Source organism: Acomys minous (assembly GCF_964271855.1).
Source record: "Acomys minous genome assembly, chromosome: 10".
Lineage (NCBI taxonomy): Eukaryota > Metazoa > Chordata > Mammalia > Rodentia > Muridae > Acomys > Acomys minous.
The window spans coordinates 70,282,195-70,297,936 of NC_140491.1; the positions used below are offsets into that span (position 1 = coordinate 70,282,195).

Genomic DNA, 15,742 nt, shown 5'->3' on the forward strand with positions numbered 1-15,742 from the left:
GCCATATATATGTAGGATGACATGTTGGACAAAGTATAGGAGGCCAGAGTTCTTCAGGTCCTGGCCCCAGTCATAATCTTCATATCCTTTTTTAAAAAAATACATCTTAATTACATTTTCAGTTCTATTTGTGAGGAATGGGCATTTGGCAAAGGTCAGAGAACATTGTCTGCTAGTTTGTTTCACTGGCCGGTACATCTTTTTGTTCGAGATAGCTCACTCTCATTGGGGGAAAGAATACAATGTGTTGATTTTGATATTTACAAGGGTTCATTTAACCCTGTGGTTTAAGAAAACCTGAGCCTTACGCATGACCATGGCCAACATGCACTACGGCATCTCAACGCTGGTCCAGTCCAAGCTTCTGCTTTGCGATAGAGCCTCACTCTTGGTCCTAGGGATTTAGCCAGCTGCGCTCTCTGGGCTTAGGGTACTAATCAACAAAGAAACTCTTTAAAATACCTGGGGATGTGGGGCACAAAGAGGGAGCTGCTGCCTCTAGTTGCAGAGGCAGCATCTGGAGACCCGCATTGGCAGCAGCCAGCCCCTTTATGCTGTGGAAGTAGTGCTCCAGGTGGCAAACTCAGAAGAAAAGCATCAAAGATAATTTCCCCGCCCCGCGTGGTGGCGCACGCCTTTAATCCCAGCAATTGGGAGGCAGAGGCAGGCAGATCGCTGTGAGTTGGAGGCTACCCTGGTCTACAAAGCTAGTCCAGGACGGCCAAACTAACACAGAAACCCTGTCTCGCAAAACCAAGGGGAGGAAAAAAGATAATTTGACCCCTTCCTCCCTTGGTTCTAAGAGGAAAGGCCCTTCAGGACTACAGGGACAAAATACACAGGGCCATCTGAAACCTGTGGCAGTCTGGACCTACAAGTGGGCAGTGAAGAGAGGCCTAGAAGGTTACCTAGGAAGCCAGCCAATGCCAGGAGCACCCCCTTCTCTTCCAGTGGAAATCCTCATCTCTGCTGGCTCTCAGGCCAGTGGTGATCGGTCTATATAGCCTCTTCCACCGACATCAGGATCAGGAAATATAGCCTGCTTCACCACCGATTCAGATTATGCTCTGTCCCTCTCTGAGCCTCGCTTCCCACGTGACAAAAAGGACTTCCGATTCTGGGGTTCATCTCACTCTGTCTTGAGACTGATGTTTAAAGGATTACTGGTTGGGGAGGGTCTGGACAGGGTTGTAGTCTCAAAGACCGGGAGGTCCCAACCCTATAGTTCCCTCAGAAACTACATTTCCCGACATGCAAAGGAGGGCGGGGAAACGTCCCCGCACGTCCAGGGACTACAACTCCCTGAGTTCCACGGGATTTACAAGCCGGAAAGGCCTGAATCAGGAACCGGATGTATCTTGCTGCTCCGGCGAACCACTGGGGAGATGGTGAGCTTAGTTTGCGGTACTTCGGTGATTTAGGGGAACCACGGGGTCGGGCCCGGAGTCGGAGTCTCCTTAGGAGATGGGGTTGGGCTTTCCGGACTAGGATCGCTCTCCCGACCGCTTGTGGACAGGTGACACGAGGCTTGGGACGGCTTTCTGAGCCGGAGAGCTACTTTTAGTCAGCCGCGGTGTACAGCTGTAAATGAATGAGAGAGAGGCTTGGAGTGTAAACCGGCTGCGCGGGCTCTCTATTAGTGCACTTCCACGGAGAGTCATCTCGCCAGCTGAGCCTTCCTTTTTCTCCAGGCCACCGGGACAGACCAAGCGGTGGGATTTGGCCTCGTCGCCGTTAGCCTGATCATCTTCACCTACTACACCATTTGGGTGATTCTTTTGGTATGTGCGCACACCCCACACCCCACACCCCACACCTCCCTCACCCTTATCCTTCCTGGATCTCCAAGCCAGCTCCTAACCGACTTAACGTCTGCGTGCCAGGTACTGCGCTGGATGCTTGGCCTGCCTTAATTTCACGAAATCTCCACCACTCTGGTTGCTGATGGTGTCTGTTTTTTGCTTGTTTGGTTTTTGTTTTGTTGTTTGTATTTTATAGATGAAGGGGCTGAGGCCCAGGGAGATGGATATGGCTCAACCTCTTTTTTTTCTTTTTTAATTTTTTTTTTCCTTCTCGAGACAAGGTTTCTCTGTGTACCCTTGGCTGCCCTCGTCTCACTTTGTAGACCAGGCTGGCCTTGAACTCATAGAGATTTGCCTGCCTCGGCCTTCTGGAGTGCTCCACCACGCTGGGCCTGGCTCAACCTCTTAACTGCTGCACTGTAAAGCCCTGTCTTAGGTTTGTCCTCCTGGTTAGCCAACTCGTTCCCTGGTGTAGCAATCACCAGTGGATTTTATTAACGCCTTATGGCTTTCTTTCTTTTTAAAGATATATTTATTTATTATGTCTACAACATTCTGCCTGTATATATATGCCTTCCTGCCAGAAGAGGGCACCAGATCTCATTATAGATGGTTGTGAACCACCACGTGGTTGCTGGGAATTGAACTCAGGACCTTTAAGAGCAGCCAGTACTCTTAACCATTGAGCCATCTCTCCAGCCTTGCCTTGCCTTCTTTTAATGTGGGGAAATTAGTTATTGCTTAAAAGTGTATTGTGCTTGGAAACGGGACTCTTGCAGTACTTGGTATCCTTTTAGAGAGAAAAGTTAGGTGGACTGAAGAGATAGCTCAGTGTGGTTAAGTTGCAGAACTCACATGGCCAGCCACAACCATCTATAACTGCAGCTCTGGGAGCGCCAGCAAAAGTGCCCGGCACAGCAGTGCTGCTCAGGTCCTGTTAGGAGTTGGACTGGATGAAGGAACCTACCCTCGTGTAATCAAAAAATACAATAAAAATTAAAAGACCTAGAGTTCCTGCATTCAGAAGGCAGAGGAAGGTGGGCCTGTCTCTGTGAGGTCACCCAGGGCTATGTAGTAAGACTGTGTCTCAGAAAACAAAAGGGACCGTTTCCAGCACTCGGAAGGCTAAGGCAGTAGTTCGGGACTACCTGTGGTAACAGACTGAGTCTCTTGTCAAAAGACACATCCACACCCAGAAAAGCCCAGGTTGGGACCCTCTTGGGGATGCCTCCAGGGCGGGTCCTCAGTACTCAGTGCTGTCGGTGGGTTCAAGCTCCCCTCAACAGAGGCGGTGGGGGGGAGGTGGCTTCCCTTTGGGGCTGGGTAAGGTGAGCAGTACTCACCAGAGCTCTCACCCTTGGTGCCAGCCGTTCATTGACAGCCAACATGTCATCCACAAGTACTTCCTGCCCCGCGCCTACGCTGTCCTCATCCCACTGGCCGCAGGCCTCCTGCTGCTCCTATTTGTAGGTAAGTCTCCCGTTCTCCAAAGCTCTCCTGAGCTGGGGCAGGCCACCCTCGGCCAGGCGTGCGCTTCTACACCTCGGCCTTTGCCATGCATCTGCACAGAGGTTGCTTGTCCCCACCTCTCCCTGGGGTTTCTCCCTTCTTCTTTAAAGGCCATAGGCAGAAGCCCCTGTGATGCTCCCAGTGCTTCAGGCTTCGGGGGCTTAAGGACATGTCTCCCTTTTCCTGTGCCAGCCTCAGCATCACCGACCCTCTCCTCGCCCTGGCATCTCTTACTGCTTCTGTGGGTTGGGGACTGTGTCTTCATCATTACGGTATCCTGAGCTCTAGCGCAGGAGCTTAGAAGAGTGGGTTCAGGTGACTGAGGAACCACGTGGCTGGATGAGCGATGGCACAGGGGTGCTAGGAGGTGGGAGGGCAGATCACTCCCCATGAAATCTCAAAGACTCAACAGAGCATCTCGCGCTGTTCACTTGCCGATGGTTGCCTGACTGAGTAGTTGTGTGGCTTCGTGAGTGATGACTGGGAAGATGTGTCCTCGGGGCAGTTGGTTGGGAGCCTGACCTTGCATGTGGGTCGCTTTGCCCTGGCCACCCAGCCTTCACTCGGATCCTCCCAGTCCTGTCTGCTCTGTGTGTTCCAGGAGTGTTCATCACCTGTGTGGTGCTGAAGAGCCAGAGGGTGACCAAGAAGGCTCAGTGAAGGTCCAGCACGGAGGAGGCTGCCAGAGCCGCCTCTGCATCTCCTCCAGGGAAGGGACCAAAGGCCACAGCCTACAAGACAGTCGCCCAGCTGCACTGCAGCCCTCTTTGGGATGTGGGGGTGCTTAAGACTCGACTCAGCTCTGACAAAGCAGGCCCCCCCCTCTCTCTTGTTCATCCTTTCCAAAGCCAAGAGGAACTGTTCTCTCCCCTTTGCACTCAGAGGCTAAACATTGCCAGTCCTGTCCACCTCAAAGCTCCCTGTCCCTCGTACAGGGTTCTGCTCCCAGTTTCCTATCGTGTGCTAATAGACTTAGCAGGCTCCACGGCTGTGTGCAGTCTTTCTGCCTCACTACACAAATCCTGGCCCTTCACAAGGCAGGTCTACTGAGTCTGACACTGCCCAGGCTCCGTGAGGACTTCTGGACTTAGAATGCCCTAAGGAAAGACTGACAAGCCCCAGAACCACAGGGGCACATCCAGGCAGACACACCAGACTCTAGCTGGCCTGTTTGGGAAAACTTACAAATAAATGTTGATCATGTTGGCGTTTGTCTCTCTGCCATCCTTGCTTTGGGGAGGCTGGCGGGAGGAGGCTCAGGGATTGCCTGGTTGGTTGCACAGTGAGTTGACACTTTTAAAAACTATTTTATGTGGAGTATTAAAGCCTCTACCTCCCTTCCACAAACACCTTAACCCCAGCTGTTTAGGGTCAGTTGGGTTCTTTGGGGGCAGCACCAATTTCCATCAACAGCAAGCAGCCTCCTTTCTGTCTCTCTCCAAGCTGCTGCCAGACTATCCATATCTGGTCTTTCCAAACTGTAACGTCGCCATGCCACACTTTCTCCCGGCTCTCCTAGTTATCTTCCTCAGAGTCCTAGACCCCACCCCTCTCTGAGCCTCAGGAGGCAGGCCATTACCAGCTGACAAAGACGAGGCCCCGCAGGAGGCAATTATCAACTGTGGACATGCTAAACCCAAACTAAGATTCCACACTTGGGATTAAAACAAAAACATGTTTCCATAACATGAGTTTACAAAACTCCCATTACAGAGAAGATCTCGGGTTATGCCTCTGAGCTGTCCCTAAGTTAGACACAAGGTAAAACAGGAACTGGGAGGGACTTGGTTCTAACTGGGAAAAAGTCACAGCGGGGGAGTCAGAAACCTAGCACACCTCCTTAGATCTTGTGTATGCCAGACTGACATTGAACTTTAGTGGAGGATGACTTTGAGCTTCTGACCTTTTAGACTCCGTTTTCCTGGGGCTGGGACTCCAAGGCTGGGATGCCATAGCTTGAATCCAGGGCTTCATGCTTGCTAAGCAAGCACTCTTCCCGCTAAGACACCTCCAGCGGATGGATTAGTGTTTTGAGGGGCCCCTGGAACACTCCTCTAGAAGCTTACACTTGTGTCCCCCACGCTGGCTCTCCCCTGCATCTCCCATCTACACAATTTTCAGTCCAATCTTCTCATGCCATCTCCAGCTCTTTTTCAGATACAGAGCCACCCTGGGGTCCCTCATTCTGATGGCTTCCCAAAAAATACAAATAGGCTGGCCATGGTGGTACATACCTTTCATCTCAGCATTCAGGAGGCAGAGGCAGGGGATTTCTACAAGTTCAAGATCAGTCTGGTCTACAGAGGGAGTTCCAGGACAACCATAGCTGCACAGAGGAGCCCTGGCTTAAACACACACATAAGCCGGGCGGTTGGTGGTGCATGCCTTTAATCCCAGCACACGGGAAGCAGAGGTAGGCAGATCGCTGTGAGTTTGAAGCCAGCCTGGTCTACAAAGTGAGTCCAGAGCAGCCAAGGCTACACAGAGAAACCCTGTCTCGGGAAAAAAAAAAACATACATTGGGGCTGGAGAGATGTCTCAGCAGCTATCCCAAAGGGCCAGAGTTCAGAGTTCACATCCAGTGACCAACACCTGTGACTCCAGCATCAGAGGATCTGACAGTCTATTCTGGCTGCCACTGGAGTCCCCACTCATATGTACCAGGCACATACACATAATTTTAAAGGTGAATAAACATTTTTTAAAGCCAGTATATCTAAGCATCTTTCTCATCTCTTCTAGTTCCCTTCTGGGTTGTCCCTCCCACTGTCCCAAGGCCCCATGTGCCAGGGACCATCTCTAGTCGCTACAGCCATTGTGGTCTCTTGAGGCCCTGTGTGCCAGGGACTGTCTCTAGTTACTACAGCTACTATGGCGATTCTGTGCCCCATACTCACATCATTCCAGTCTGTACTTCTGAAGCACCAGGTCTGTGCTGAGCACTGAGACAGGAAACGAGGCCCATGTACTTCCTGCCCTGGTGGCACTCCCTTTTCAGGAGGTTTGATGTAATAAACCAGTACATGAGCAAGACAATCTCTGTGATGAGAATAAAGGTCATGTGATCCAGAGAGTGGGGCAAGTGCATAGAGTCCTGCAAGGTGGCAAGAAGGATCAAGGCAGGTAAAAGTCCAGACAGGACTGATACCACCAGGGATCCCAGGAAGGGGGGAAACGTAGAAGTGGAAGCTTGTAGCTGAGGCTGAGGAGGGTAGGCGCGTGTTTGGAGCCATGTCTAGAGTAGGGCAGCTGGCCTGGGCCATGGTGGAGTTTGAATTCTGTTCCACTGCCCAAGTTGTAGTCAGAGATTTTGGTGTCTTTAAAAACTCAGTTATGTCATGTGAATGTTTTGTTTTGTTTTTTTTTTTAATCCCAAGTGTGGGATACTAGGTTGCTTCACAGCAGGTGATTGTGATTTGCCTCGTGCACTAGCAGGGGTGTGATCTTTGCCAACTACTGGGTTTGTGGTTGGAATTCCGGGGGACTCTTGAGAGGGTGTAAATGCCAGAGCCCCCAGAAGGGTGGTGGTGGGGAACACTCTGAAGAAGAAAGCTGCCGCTTTCCCCCTGACGCTCCTGGTTGCTGTTGTGGTGTGGCAAGGAGTTGAAGATACCCTGACGATGAAGATTGAACTTGTCCCAAGGAACCCAACGACAGGAAGTTGTCTAAAGAGGTCTAAGTCTCCTTTCCCCTCTAACCTTCTTGCCTACCTAGTGCTGGGGGGTTGGAAGGGATTGGGGTGGAGAAAGGTGGTATTTAAAAGAACCCAAATAAAACACACACACACACACACACACACACACACACACACACACACACAAATGGCGCCTACAGGAAGTCACTGGAGACTTAAAGTACTAGGGTGACATCGTCCCATTTATGCTTTTAAAGTCCCTCTAGCTAGCTCACCACGAAATCTCCGGAGTCTGGCTCCGCTGTGGCCCCCAGGGGGTGTTTCAATGGCATGGAAGGATGCTCTCACTTCTGTACCACTGGAGAGGGTCACCTCTTTCTCTGCTTTTAGTTTCTTCACCTGAGAGACAGTCAATGGGAATTTCATGTCTGAGAAGACTCGAGAAGCACGATTTAGGCTACCTGACACCACAGCAAGCCCCAGTAACTTGCTTCCTCGGTTCAGAAGGAAATTGAGAAAGTCTTCTCACCGGCAATCTCACCCGGTGGCCCCGCCCAGTCAGGACCAGATTTCCGAGGATGCTACAACCTCGAATGTGGTACTTGCCGGCAAACGCCAGCGCCCCCCTCGTGGATTGCGAGCTACCGAGACAGGAGAGTCTTTTCTTCGGCTCCCCAGCCAAAGCCGGGCGGTTTCGCCTGGCCAGGACCAGAGCTCAGAGGATGCTGCAAGCTCAGATGCAGGATCCGCAGGCAGACGCCGGCGCCGCACTCGTGGATTGAGTTCAAGCGTGGCAGGAGAGTCTTTTCTTCGGCTTCCCAGCCTACACCCGGTGGCTCCGCCTGCCCAGGACCAAGGTTCAGAGGATGCTTCAGGCTCGGAGGCGGGATCCGCAGGCAGAAGCCGGCGCCCCACTCGCGGAGTGGGAGCGATCATGGCAGTATCCTCGCAATTGGTCAGTCGCAGTGCAGAGGCGGGGCCTGACTCCTGCATCTGGGCCTTGGGGACACCATCAAAGCTAGAGAAGCTGCATCTGGGGGCGATGGCCGTGCCAAGCTTTGGGCCCCCTGAGGTAGGTGCGGACCGGGGACAAGGGAAGGAAGGGTAAGTGAGCAAGTCCCGCCTTCCTCTTGGCCAGAGGTGCGGACACGCCCCCATCTCATCTAGGGAGGGACTCTTGTGCTAGGGGAAGACCAGGACACATCCCACATGGTATGAAGTGGGGGAGCGATCTGGTGTGTGTCTCCCTCCCCCCACCCCAAGCCAGGTCTTCCTCAGTTTCCTCATCAGAAAAATCAGGGTAAGAAGATAAGCTCTTCCGTAAGGGTATTAGGAGCTCAAGCGCTGAGCTTTGCACACATGATGGGTCTCCAACTAGGAATGGGTCAACCAGTATGATGACTTCAGCGTCCATTTGACCCTTTTCCTGGCACAGAGCAGCAGCACAGCCCAAAGGTGGAAACAGGAGTCACCAAATAAATCTCCCAGCATCCTAGCCTGCTGGCAAGCCTTCCTGTGAAGGCAGCTCAGACACAACAGCAGCAGCTAACATGTTACAGACCTTACATGTTGCAGAGGAGAAAATAAGGCTGGGGCTGACCTAAGGCCATGCAGCCTCTTAGAGCCAGTCAGATTCAACTGCAGAAAGCATGCTCTGTCTCCACCCTGTTTGCATACCACGTGCCAGATGCCGTGTGGCCCCTCAACACCTGAGGAGATGGCATTATATGGCTGGGGAAAGTGAAACAAAGAGAGATAAGATTTCTAGTCAGTGGTGGAAGTAGGATTTGAACCCGCACCTTTCCCTTCTGAAACACTACCACATGCTCTTTGTTTCCTGCGCCTCTTCCCACCAGATCCTGGCCTCCTCCGCAGATATTGGATGCAGGGCAATTTCCACAGGGAGCGGAGGGAGCCGAGGCGGCTTCTTTTGGCGCCTCCGGGAGAAGCACAATCGAGTTGGCCTGTTTGAGATCGGTCCAGGACATGAGCTGCATAGAATAACACGCATGATGCAGGAAGGGCTATGGGCTGCCATCCAGGTCTCCATGGACAACCCACCCACGGTGAGTGGCCCATTCTGTCTCATGTACCTCAAACTCCCAAGAGGGAGACCCAGTTGGCCGTCTGTCTTGCTAAGACTTTGATACTGAGGATCAGAGAGGCCTACCAAAAAGAGGGAGCCAGGGATTTGTGTCAGGAAGCAGAAATTATGGGGTGGGAAGCTGGAAAGTCCAGGAGGTCTGAGAGACTCCCAGCCTCAAGTGGTAGGTGTGCGCTGCAGGTGGGCCTCAGTGGCCCCATCTGTATAATGGGTGGAGAGGCTAATACCCTCTGGTTTCTGAGGCCCCTGGGCCCTGCCAGCTTGAATAGTTAAGAAGGGGCCCCCACCCCCACACAGCCCAACCCAGTCCATCCTCCCTGGAGCCTGTCAGGCTGGGACCACGCTGGCTCAGCAGAGAGGGTCACTCAACTGCCAGCTCAGCAACCCAGTAGGCGGGTAAGCCTGTATGTTGTCTGTGTGTGTGCATATATGCACAGTTCAATGACAAGATCTGGAGGAATTCTCTAGAACACAGCCTAACCTCACCACCTGCAGAAAATCTCCAGTTCCCTAGGACTGAGCACAGGCTGAGGAGACTGCTGGCTGCAGGGCTGGCTGTCCAGACTCACCCACGCACACTTCACTGCACTTCCCAGCTTCAAACACTTGAAGCCTCTTCCCCTGGCTGCCAGTGTTTTCTCCCTGTCTCAGGCCACACCCATTTTTCCTCCAGCCCTGGGTGAACCAGAAGCCCCCATCTGCCCAATTTCAGCTAACAAGACTTGTCAGATGCCTGTCTGCAAAGGGAAAGGGCGGGGTCAGGTGCTGGACTCTCAGTCTCTGGGTAGACCATGGGGGGCCCTGACTTTCTCTGAAACCCTCTACCCACCCTGCAGGGACCTCCCACCCAGAAGGATTACTCGGAAGTCATGACCCAGTTTCACGAAGAGGTAGGAAGTCCAGAGAGGGTTGGAGTCTTTGCCTTGGCTCCTTCCCCCTCACCTGTGAGTGGGAGTGATGCTCTGTTTCCAGAAACTTGCTGAGTCCCAACTCTCCCGACCCCGGCCTAGATGCATACATCTGAACCTGGACCCGGGTGGGTGGACTCCCTTGGGCCCTGCTTTCTTCCCTACAGGGCTTCGAGCTGGGCACCCTGGCCGGTCCAGCTTTTGCACGTCTGAGGCAATCCCTAGGCCTGACGGAGGAGGACTATCAGGCTACTCTGGGCCCTGGTGGCCCCTACCTTCAGTTCCTCAGCACCTCCAAGAGCAAGGCCAGCTTCTTCTTGTCGTGAGCTTGCAGCAAGGGTTGGGCAGGATTGAGGTTCAGTTCTGGGCTAGAGGAAGGGCCCTTGGGAAAGAAAGAGCGGTCTTGGGCAGAGAGGGTCAGGGCCAGATAAACGTGGGATGAAGCATGGAAGGGTAGCCAGACACATCATCCATCATTGTGAAAAGTAGGCGCAGGATAGTGACTGGGCTGGAACCGCTCCGGCCAAGCCTGGACAGTGACCTCTGGTTCCCACCCGCAGCCATGACCAGCGCTTCTTCCTGAAGACCCAGCGGCGCAAGGAAGTGCAGGTGCTGCTTGCCCACCTGTCCCGTTACATGCAGCACCTTCGGCAGTACCCACACTCACTGCTGGCACGGTTGCTGGGTACGCGCCTGCCTGCCTGGGGGCGGGTCCTAAACAGCAAAGGGTCTGGGGAGGGCGGGGGGGGGGTGTCTGTGGGGAGAGGCCCAAAAGGGCCAATTTGAGATTGGGGTCAGGGTACCACTGAGGTGATGTCTCTGGTCCATGAGAAGAGTCTGGGGCGGGACCTGGAGTGACAGGTTCAGGTATGTATGTGGCAGATCTTGAGAAAGATGCGAGGCCTGGAACAGGAAACTCCGGGGACATGGATCCGGAACTGTGGAGTCAGAGGCTTTCACCTGGTTGCTTTCTCCTCTTTCAGGAGTGCACAGTCTGCGGGTGGCTCAGGGAAGAAAGGTAGGTGTAGCAGAGGCCAGGTGTCTCACCAGTGGGGGCTGCTGGAGGGTGAGGTCCGCGCTTCCCTCACTCCCCACCCTCGTCCCCAGAAGTACTTCATCATCATGCAGAGCGTCTTCTACCCTACCAGCCGCATCTCAGAGAGGTGAGTCCATGCAGAGCTACCTCTGCAGTTAAGCCAGACCACCAAACAGCTCAGTTCCAGTAGGCGGGAGACAGACATCCCCACCACTCACGTCTCTTAAAATGCGTTGAGTTGTTTGCGTTCTTTCGTCTTGTTTTGTTTTATTATTATTATTTTTTTTTCCGAGACAGGGTTTCTCTGTGTTAGCCTTGGCTATCCTGGACTCGATTTGTAGACCAGACTGGCCTTGAACTCACAGCAATCTGCCTGCCTCTGCCTCCCAAGTGCTGGGATTAAAGGCGTGCGCCACCACGCCGGGCTCTGGAGATAGAACTCAGTGCTGAGCTATATTTCCCGCCAGGACTTTTCCTTCCTTCTTTCTTTCTTTCTTTCTTTCTTTCTTTCAGTTTGAAATAGTCTCTGTAGTCCAGATTAGTCCCCAACTTTCCATCCTCTTCCCTTATCGCCCCAGTGCAGGGATTATGGACCACTGCACTGGGCTAGCCACCCACATTTTATAATTGAGAAATTGAAGAAGACTAATAGAATCAGAGGACAGGTCAGGTGAGGTGGTTCAGTAAAAAAAAAAAAAAAGCACCTGTAACCAAGTCTGAGGAGGACCCGAGTTCAATCCCCAGGACCCACATAGTGAAACAGGATAACCAACTCCTTTAAGCCTTCTAAGGGATGCTGCACTCATAGATGCAAAAATATAAACAAACAAACAAACAAACAAATGTAGCAAGAATTGGAAAACAAGCCCAACCTGCTCATGGGTTCCTCTCCTGGCGGACAAGATCCTGAGAGACAGGGAAGCAAGGCTAACAGCTGGGTTGGGCTTGTGAAGGGCCTGAGTTTGAACCCTTGTTTTGTTCTCTTCTTACCCGGTGACACAGGAAGTTAATGCTTGAGCCTCTGTGTCCCCATCTCTAACATGGGGACACAGCCTAGAAGGTTGGAGGTAACTCATAGCGATTTAGCCCATATAAGGACAAGCACATCTGGGAAGCTCTGATTCCAAGGATCCCTGTGTGTACCCCACCTCCCAGGTACGACATCAAGGCCTGTGAGATAAGCCGCTGGGTGGAACCAGCCCCTGAGGGCAGCCCCCTTCTCTTGGTGCTGAAAGACCTCAACTTTCAGGGAAAGACCATAAAACTGGGTGAGTCACATGGTGGTCACTGTGTAGGGTGAGGTTTGGAATTGGGGGGTGGGGGGTGGGGCTCCCTTCTGCCCAAATTCTTAGCAGCTCAGAACTCAAATGCCGACTCCAGGCTTACACAAAACTGGGGCGGGGGTGGGGGTGCCAAGCCAGTTATAGAGTGGGGCTGGTCACGCGTGACATTCACACTTCTGGGGAAGGCGCAGGTGCAGGCGGCACGTGGTGAGGACTCGGGTGTGGTCTGGTGTTCTCCCAGGGCCCCAGCGGAGCTGGTTCCTCCGCCAGATGGAACTGGACACCGCCTTCCTACAGGAGCTCAATATCCTGGATTACAGTCTCCTGGTGGCCATTCAGCTTCTCCACCAGGACGAAAAGGACCGCTACAGCTGCCTCATTTTCCGCACCATCAGGTGTGCCTTGCCTCCAGGTGGAAGGGCTGGGCTGGGGGTCGTAAGATAGGCAGTGAGCTGGGGGCACGGCACAGGGCTTGAAGGCTGAGAAGTAGTGTGTGTGTGTGTGTGTGTGTGTGCGCGCGTGCGCAGGCTAGTATGGCTACAAGAGGTAAAGGACCCAGGTGAACCACAGCAGAGGACAGAACTGACGGAGTCTAATGAGGCCTTTGAGTGATGGTTTGAACCGTCTGCCTATTTTCAGGCAGGACGTATGAGGCTACCGGAGGTTTCTGAGCAGAGAGAAAAAAAAAAAACCAACCATTTTGTTTGGTGCCCTCTGACCCCAGTCATTCTATCTCCAGAGGCCTGCAGTCATTGCCACTGGCACCACCATCGTGTTCTCTATGTAGAAGTAACCGTCACTCCTTCCATGTGTGATGTGACCCTCGGTGAGACTATGGGCTGACTCTCACTTGTCACACACGTGATAAGGCTCCCACCCCCGCCCGGCTAGGACTCCTAGTCTAATAGCAGCTCTCCACGGCTCACCCCTGTAGTTGAACAGAAAGGCCGTTGGAGAGTTCAGGCCTGCTGGGTGTGGCCGTTAAAGCAGGCCTTTAATCCCAGCACCCAGGAGAGAGAGGCAGGTAGGTCTCTGAGTTCAAGGTCAGCCAGGGCTACATAGTGAGACCCTGCCCAAAGAACACCAACTCAAACCCAAGCCCATGGGTCTTGTGCATAGACAGGGGAAACAATAAAAGATGAGGGTGCCCTCTGCTCTCGGGCAGCTTCTATTCCCGCCCCATCTATGGAAGAGGCATTGGCGTGGAGGAGACTTCAGTAGGATGCAGACTCTCATTGGCTCCCCACACATTCCCATCCCAACCATGTCCGGATAGATAGTGAGTGTCTGCCAAGGGCAGTGGCCCTCAGGCTAGTAACCCCTGCTGATGCATACAGCTGCTGCCTTTGGTTTTGCCCGACCACCTTTTTGATTGGTCGGTACTGTGGTGGGGCTTGTCTCTCATTGGCTGACTTATTTTCTCCATGAGCCCCACCCCCCATAGGAATTAAAAAAAAAAAAAAAAGCCCTGTAGTGGTTCCCAGCCTGTGATACCAACCCCTTCGGGGATTGAAAATCAGATACCCTGTGTATCAAACATTTTCATCAAGATTTGTAACAGTAGCCGAATTACAGTTATGAAGTAGCAACAAAGTAATTTTCTGGTTAGGGGTCACCACAACATGAGAAGTTGTATTAAAGGGTCGCAGCATTAGGAAGGTTGAGAACCACTGCTCTATAGGATCCTCTGACGGACAAGGTAGAGAAATTGGACTTGCTTCTGCCAGGATTTGGCGATCCGTCGGGAACCTGCCCTGAAGAATACTTTTGAAAGCGTGGTGGCGCCCACCTTTAATACCAGCACTGGGGAGGCAGAGGCAGGTGGATCCCTGTGAGTTGGGGGCCAGCTTCGTCTACAGTGTGAGTCCAGGCCAGCCAAGGCTACATAGAGAAACCTTGTCTCAAAAAACAAAACAACAACAAAATAATAATAATAATAATAAAATCAAACCAAAATAACAACAAAAAGCAAACAGAAATTTTACCAATAATATTGAGTCAATGCTTTTGATGACTTTATCTCATTAACCTAAAAGTTGATGTGCTCATTTGCTTTATTTTTTTTTATTAATTTATTCTTGTTACATCTCAATGGTTATCCCATCCCTTGTATCCTCCCATTCTTCCCTCCCTCCCATTTTCCCCTTCTTCCCCTCCCCTATGACTGTATTTGCTTTTTTTTCAATACTGCTTTTAAAAAATATTTTATTTTTAAATTGTGTGTGCATGCATCTGAGTAAACTGTCTGCGGAGGCCAAAAGATGGTTCTGGAGCTCCCGGAGCAAGAGTCACAGGCGGTTTTGAGAGGCTCTCCGTGTAAGCTGCGAGCAACAAAAGGGCTGAGCCATCACTTCAGCCTATCAGTGCTGACTTTGAAGTTCAGTTTATTCTGGAGCCAGCTATTTCCCGTGACACTGGGTTTATTTCAAGGACTCAGCAGCCATTCCTGGCCAGTGGCTGTGAAAGGGACGCTGCAGCTCTGTCACCTCCTTTATTCTCCTGTCCCCTAGTTGTTGTAGCTCACTGACTTTATCCTCTTGCTATACCTAGGTCCGTTTACGGTGCACCCAACCCTGGAGAGTCGGAGGGTCAGAACCGCCGGCTGCTGCCGGACGTCCCCAACGCCCTCCATACCTTGGATGGGCCAGAGCATCGCTATTTTCTGGGCTTGGTGGATCTGACCACCGTCTATGGGCTTCGCAAACGGCTGGAGCAGCTGTGGAAGATGGTGCGCTACCGAGGCCAGAGCTTCTCCACCGTCAGCCCGGCTCGCTATGCTCGTCGCCTCCGTCAGTGGGCGGAGGCGCACACCGAATGACTCGTCCCCGTCTGGTCTGCGTTCTCCCCAACTAGACAATGCACCCGCAACAATTTTCCAGCAGTACCCCGGGAGCTGGCCTGTAGTTCCACTTATCAGCCACAGGAGGACAGCACCCCCTAACTAATGCTGTAACTACTCAGCTCCATTTGGCGATGCTACTGGGTCCTGCATAGAGCAGGGACACCCCACCTCTTTAGCTTATTTACTATTAAAAATGTTGATATTCTCTTTTTACAGACCGCGAAATGAAGGCTCACGGCATGAAGGGGGTGAGCGAGCACACTTACTAATAAATGCTGGAAGCAGCTTGCACCATGCGTTGGGCCTGGGCACTTAGTTTGGCCACCTAGCTTCTGTAGCCTCATGCTCTGGAGATGGGGGTGGGGGGTGGGGAGGGGGAAGCTCTGTCCCTGTTCTAATGGGGGAACAAGTCCAGAGGTTTGTTTGTTTTGTTTTGTTTTGTTTTCGAGACAGGGTTTCTCTGTGTAATAGCTCTGGCTGTCCTGGAACTCACTTTATAGACCAGGCTGGCCTCGAACTCATGGAGATCCGCCTACCTCTGCCTCCCAAGTGCTGGGATTAAAAGCATGCGCCACTACTGCCCGGCAAGCCCAGAGGTTTTAAGGTACAGGTTTAGGAGCAAGA

General features: G+C 52.4%; 2 protein-coding genes across 5 annotated transcripts in view; both read left to right on the top strand.

Moving 5' to 3' along the window:
* The window catches only part of DPM2 (dolichyl-phosphate mannosyltransferase subunit 2, regulatory), a 63,988-nt gene extending 59,470 nt beyond the window's left edge, over positions 1-4,518 (top strand). Inside the window, exons 1-4 of one of the 3 annotated variants that reach the window (XM_084797915.1) lie at positions 407-1,388; positions 1,692-1,781; positions 3,170-3,272; positions 3,913-4,518. In XM_084797915.1, coding sequence (XP_084654041.1) covers positions 1,149-1,388; positions 1,692-1,781; positions 3,170-3,272; positions 3,913-3,971 — 492 coding nt within the window. In that variant the 5' untranslated portion in view covers positions 407-1,148 and the 3' untranslated portion in view covers positions 3,972-4,518. Of the gene's footprint in view, positions 1-406; positions 1,517-1,691; positions 1,782-3,169; positions 3,273-3,912 lie in introns of those variants that run through there. The other 2 variants (XM_084797916.1, XM_084797917.1) reach the window with 2 other exon arrangements.
* A 1,874-nt stretch (positions 4,519-6,392) lies between these two features.
* PIP5KL1 (phosphatidylinositol-4-phosphate 5-kinase like 1) lies at positions 6,393-15,407 on the top strand. Of its 2 annotated transcripts, XM_084800247.1 has the most exons (11): positions 6,393-6,434; positions 7,336-8,017; positions 8,802-9,011; positions 9,886-9,939; positions 10,125-10,279; positions 10,518-10,642; positions 10,941-10,975; positions 11,065-11,120; positions 12,149-12,261; positions 12,518-12,671; positions 14,827-15,407. In XM_084800247.1, exons 2-11 carry the CDS (start codon positions 7,370-7,372, stop codon positions 15,092-15,094), a joined length of 1,818 nt encoding a protein of 605 aa, XP_084656373.1. In that variant the 5' UTR covers positions 6,393-6,434; positions 7,336-7,369; the 3' UTR covers positions 15,095-15,407. The 2 variants fall into 2 exon arrangements, with proteins under 2 accessions (XP_084656373.1, XP_084656372.1); XM_084800246.1 differs by lacking the exon at positions 6,393-6,434 and having other exon boundaries at positions 7,123-8,017.
* The last annotated feature ends 335 nt before the right edge of the window (positions 15,408-15,742 follow it).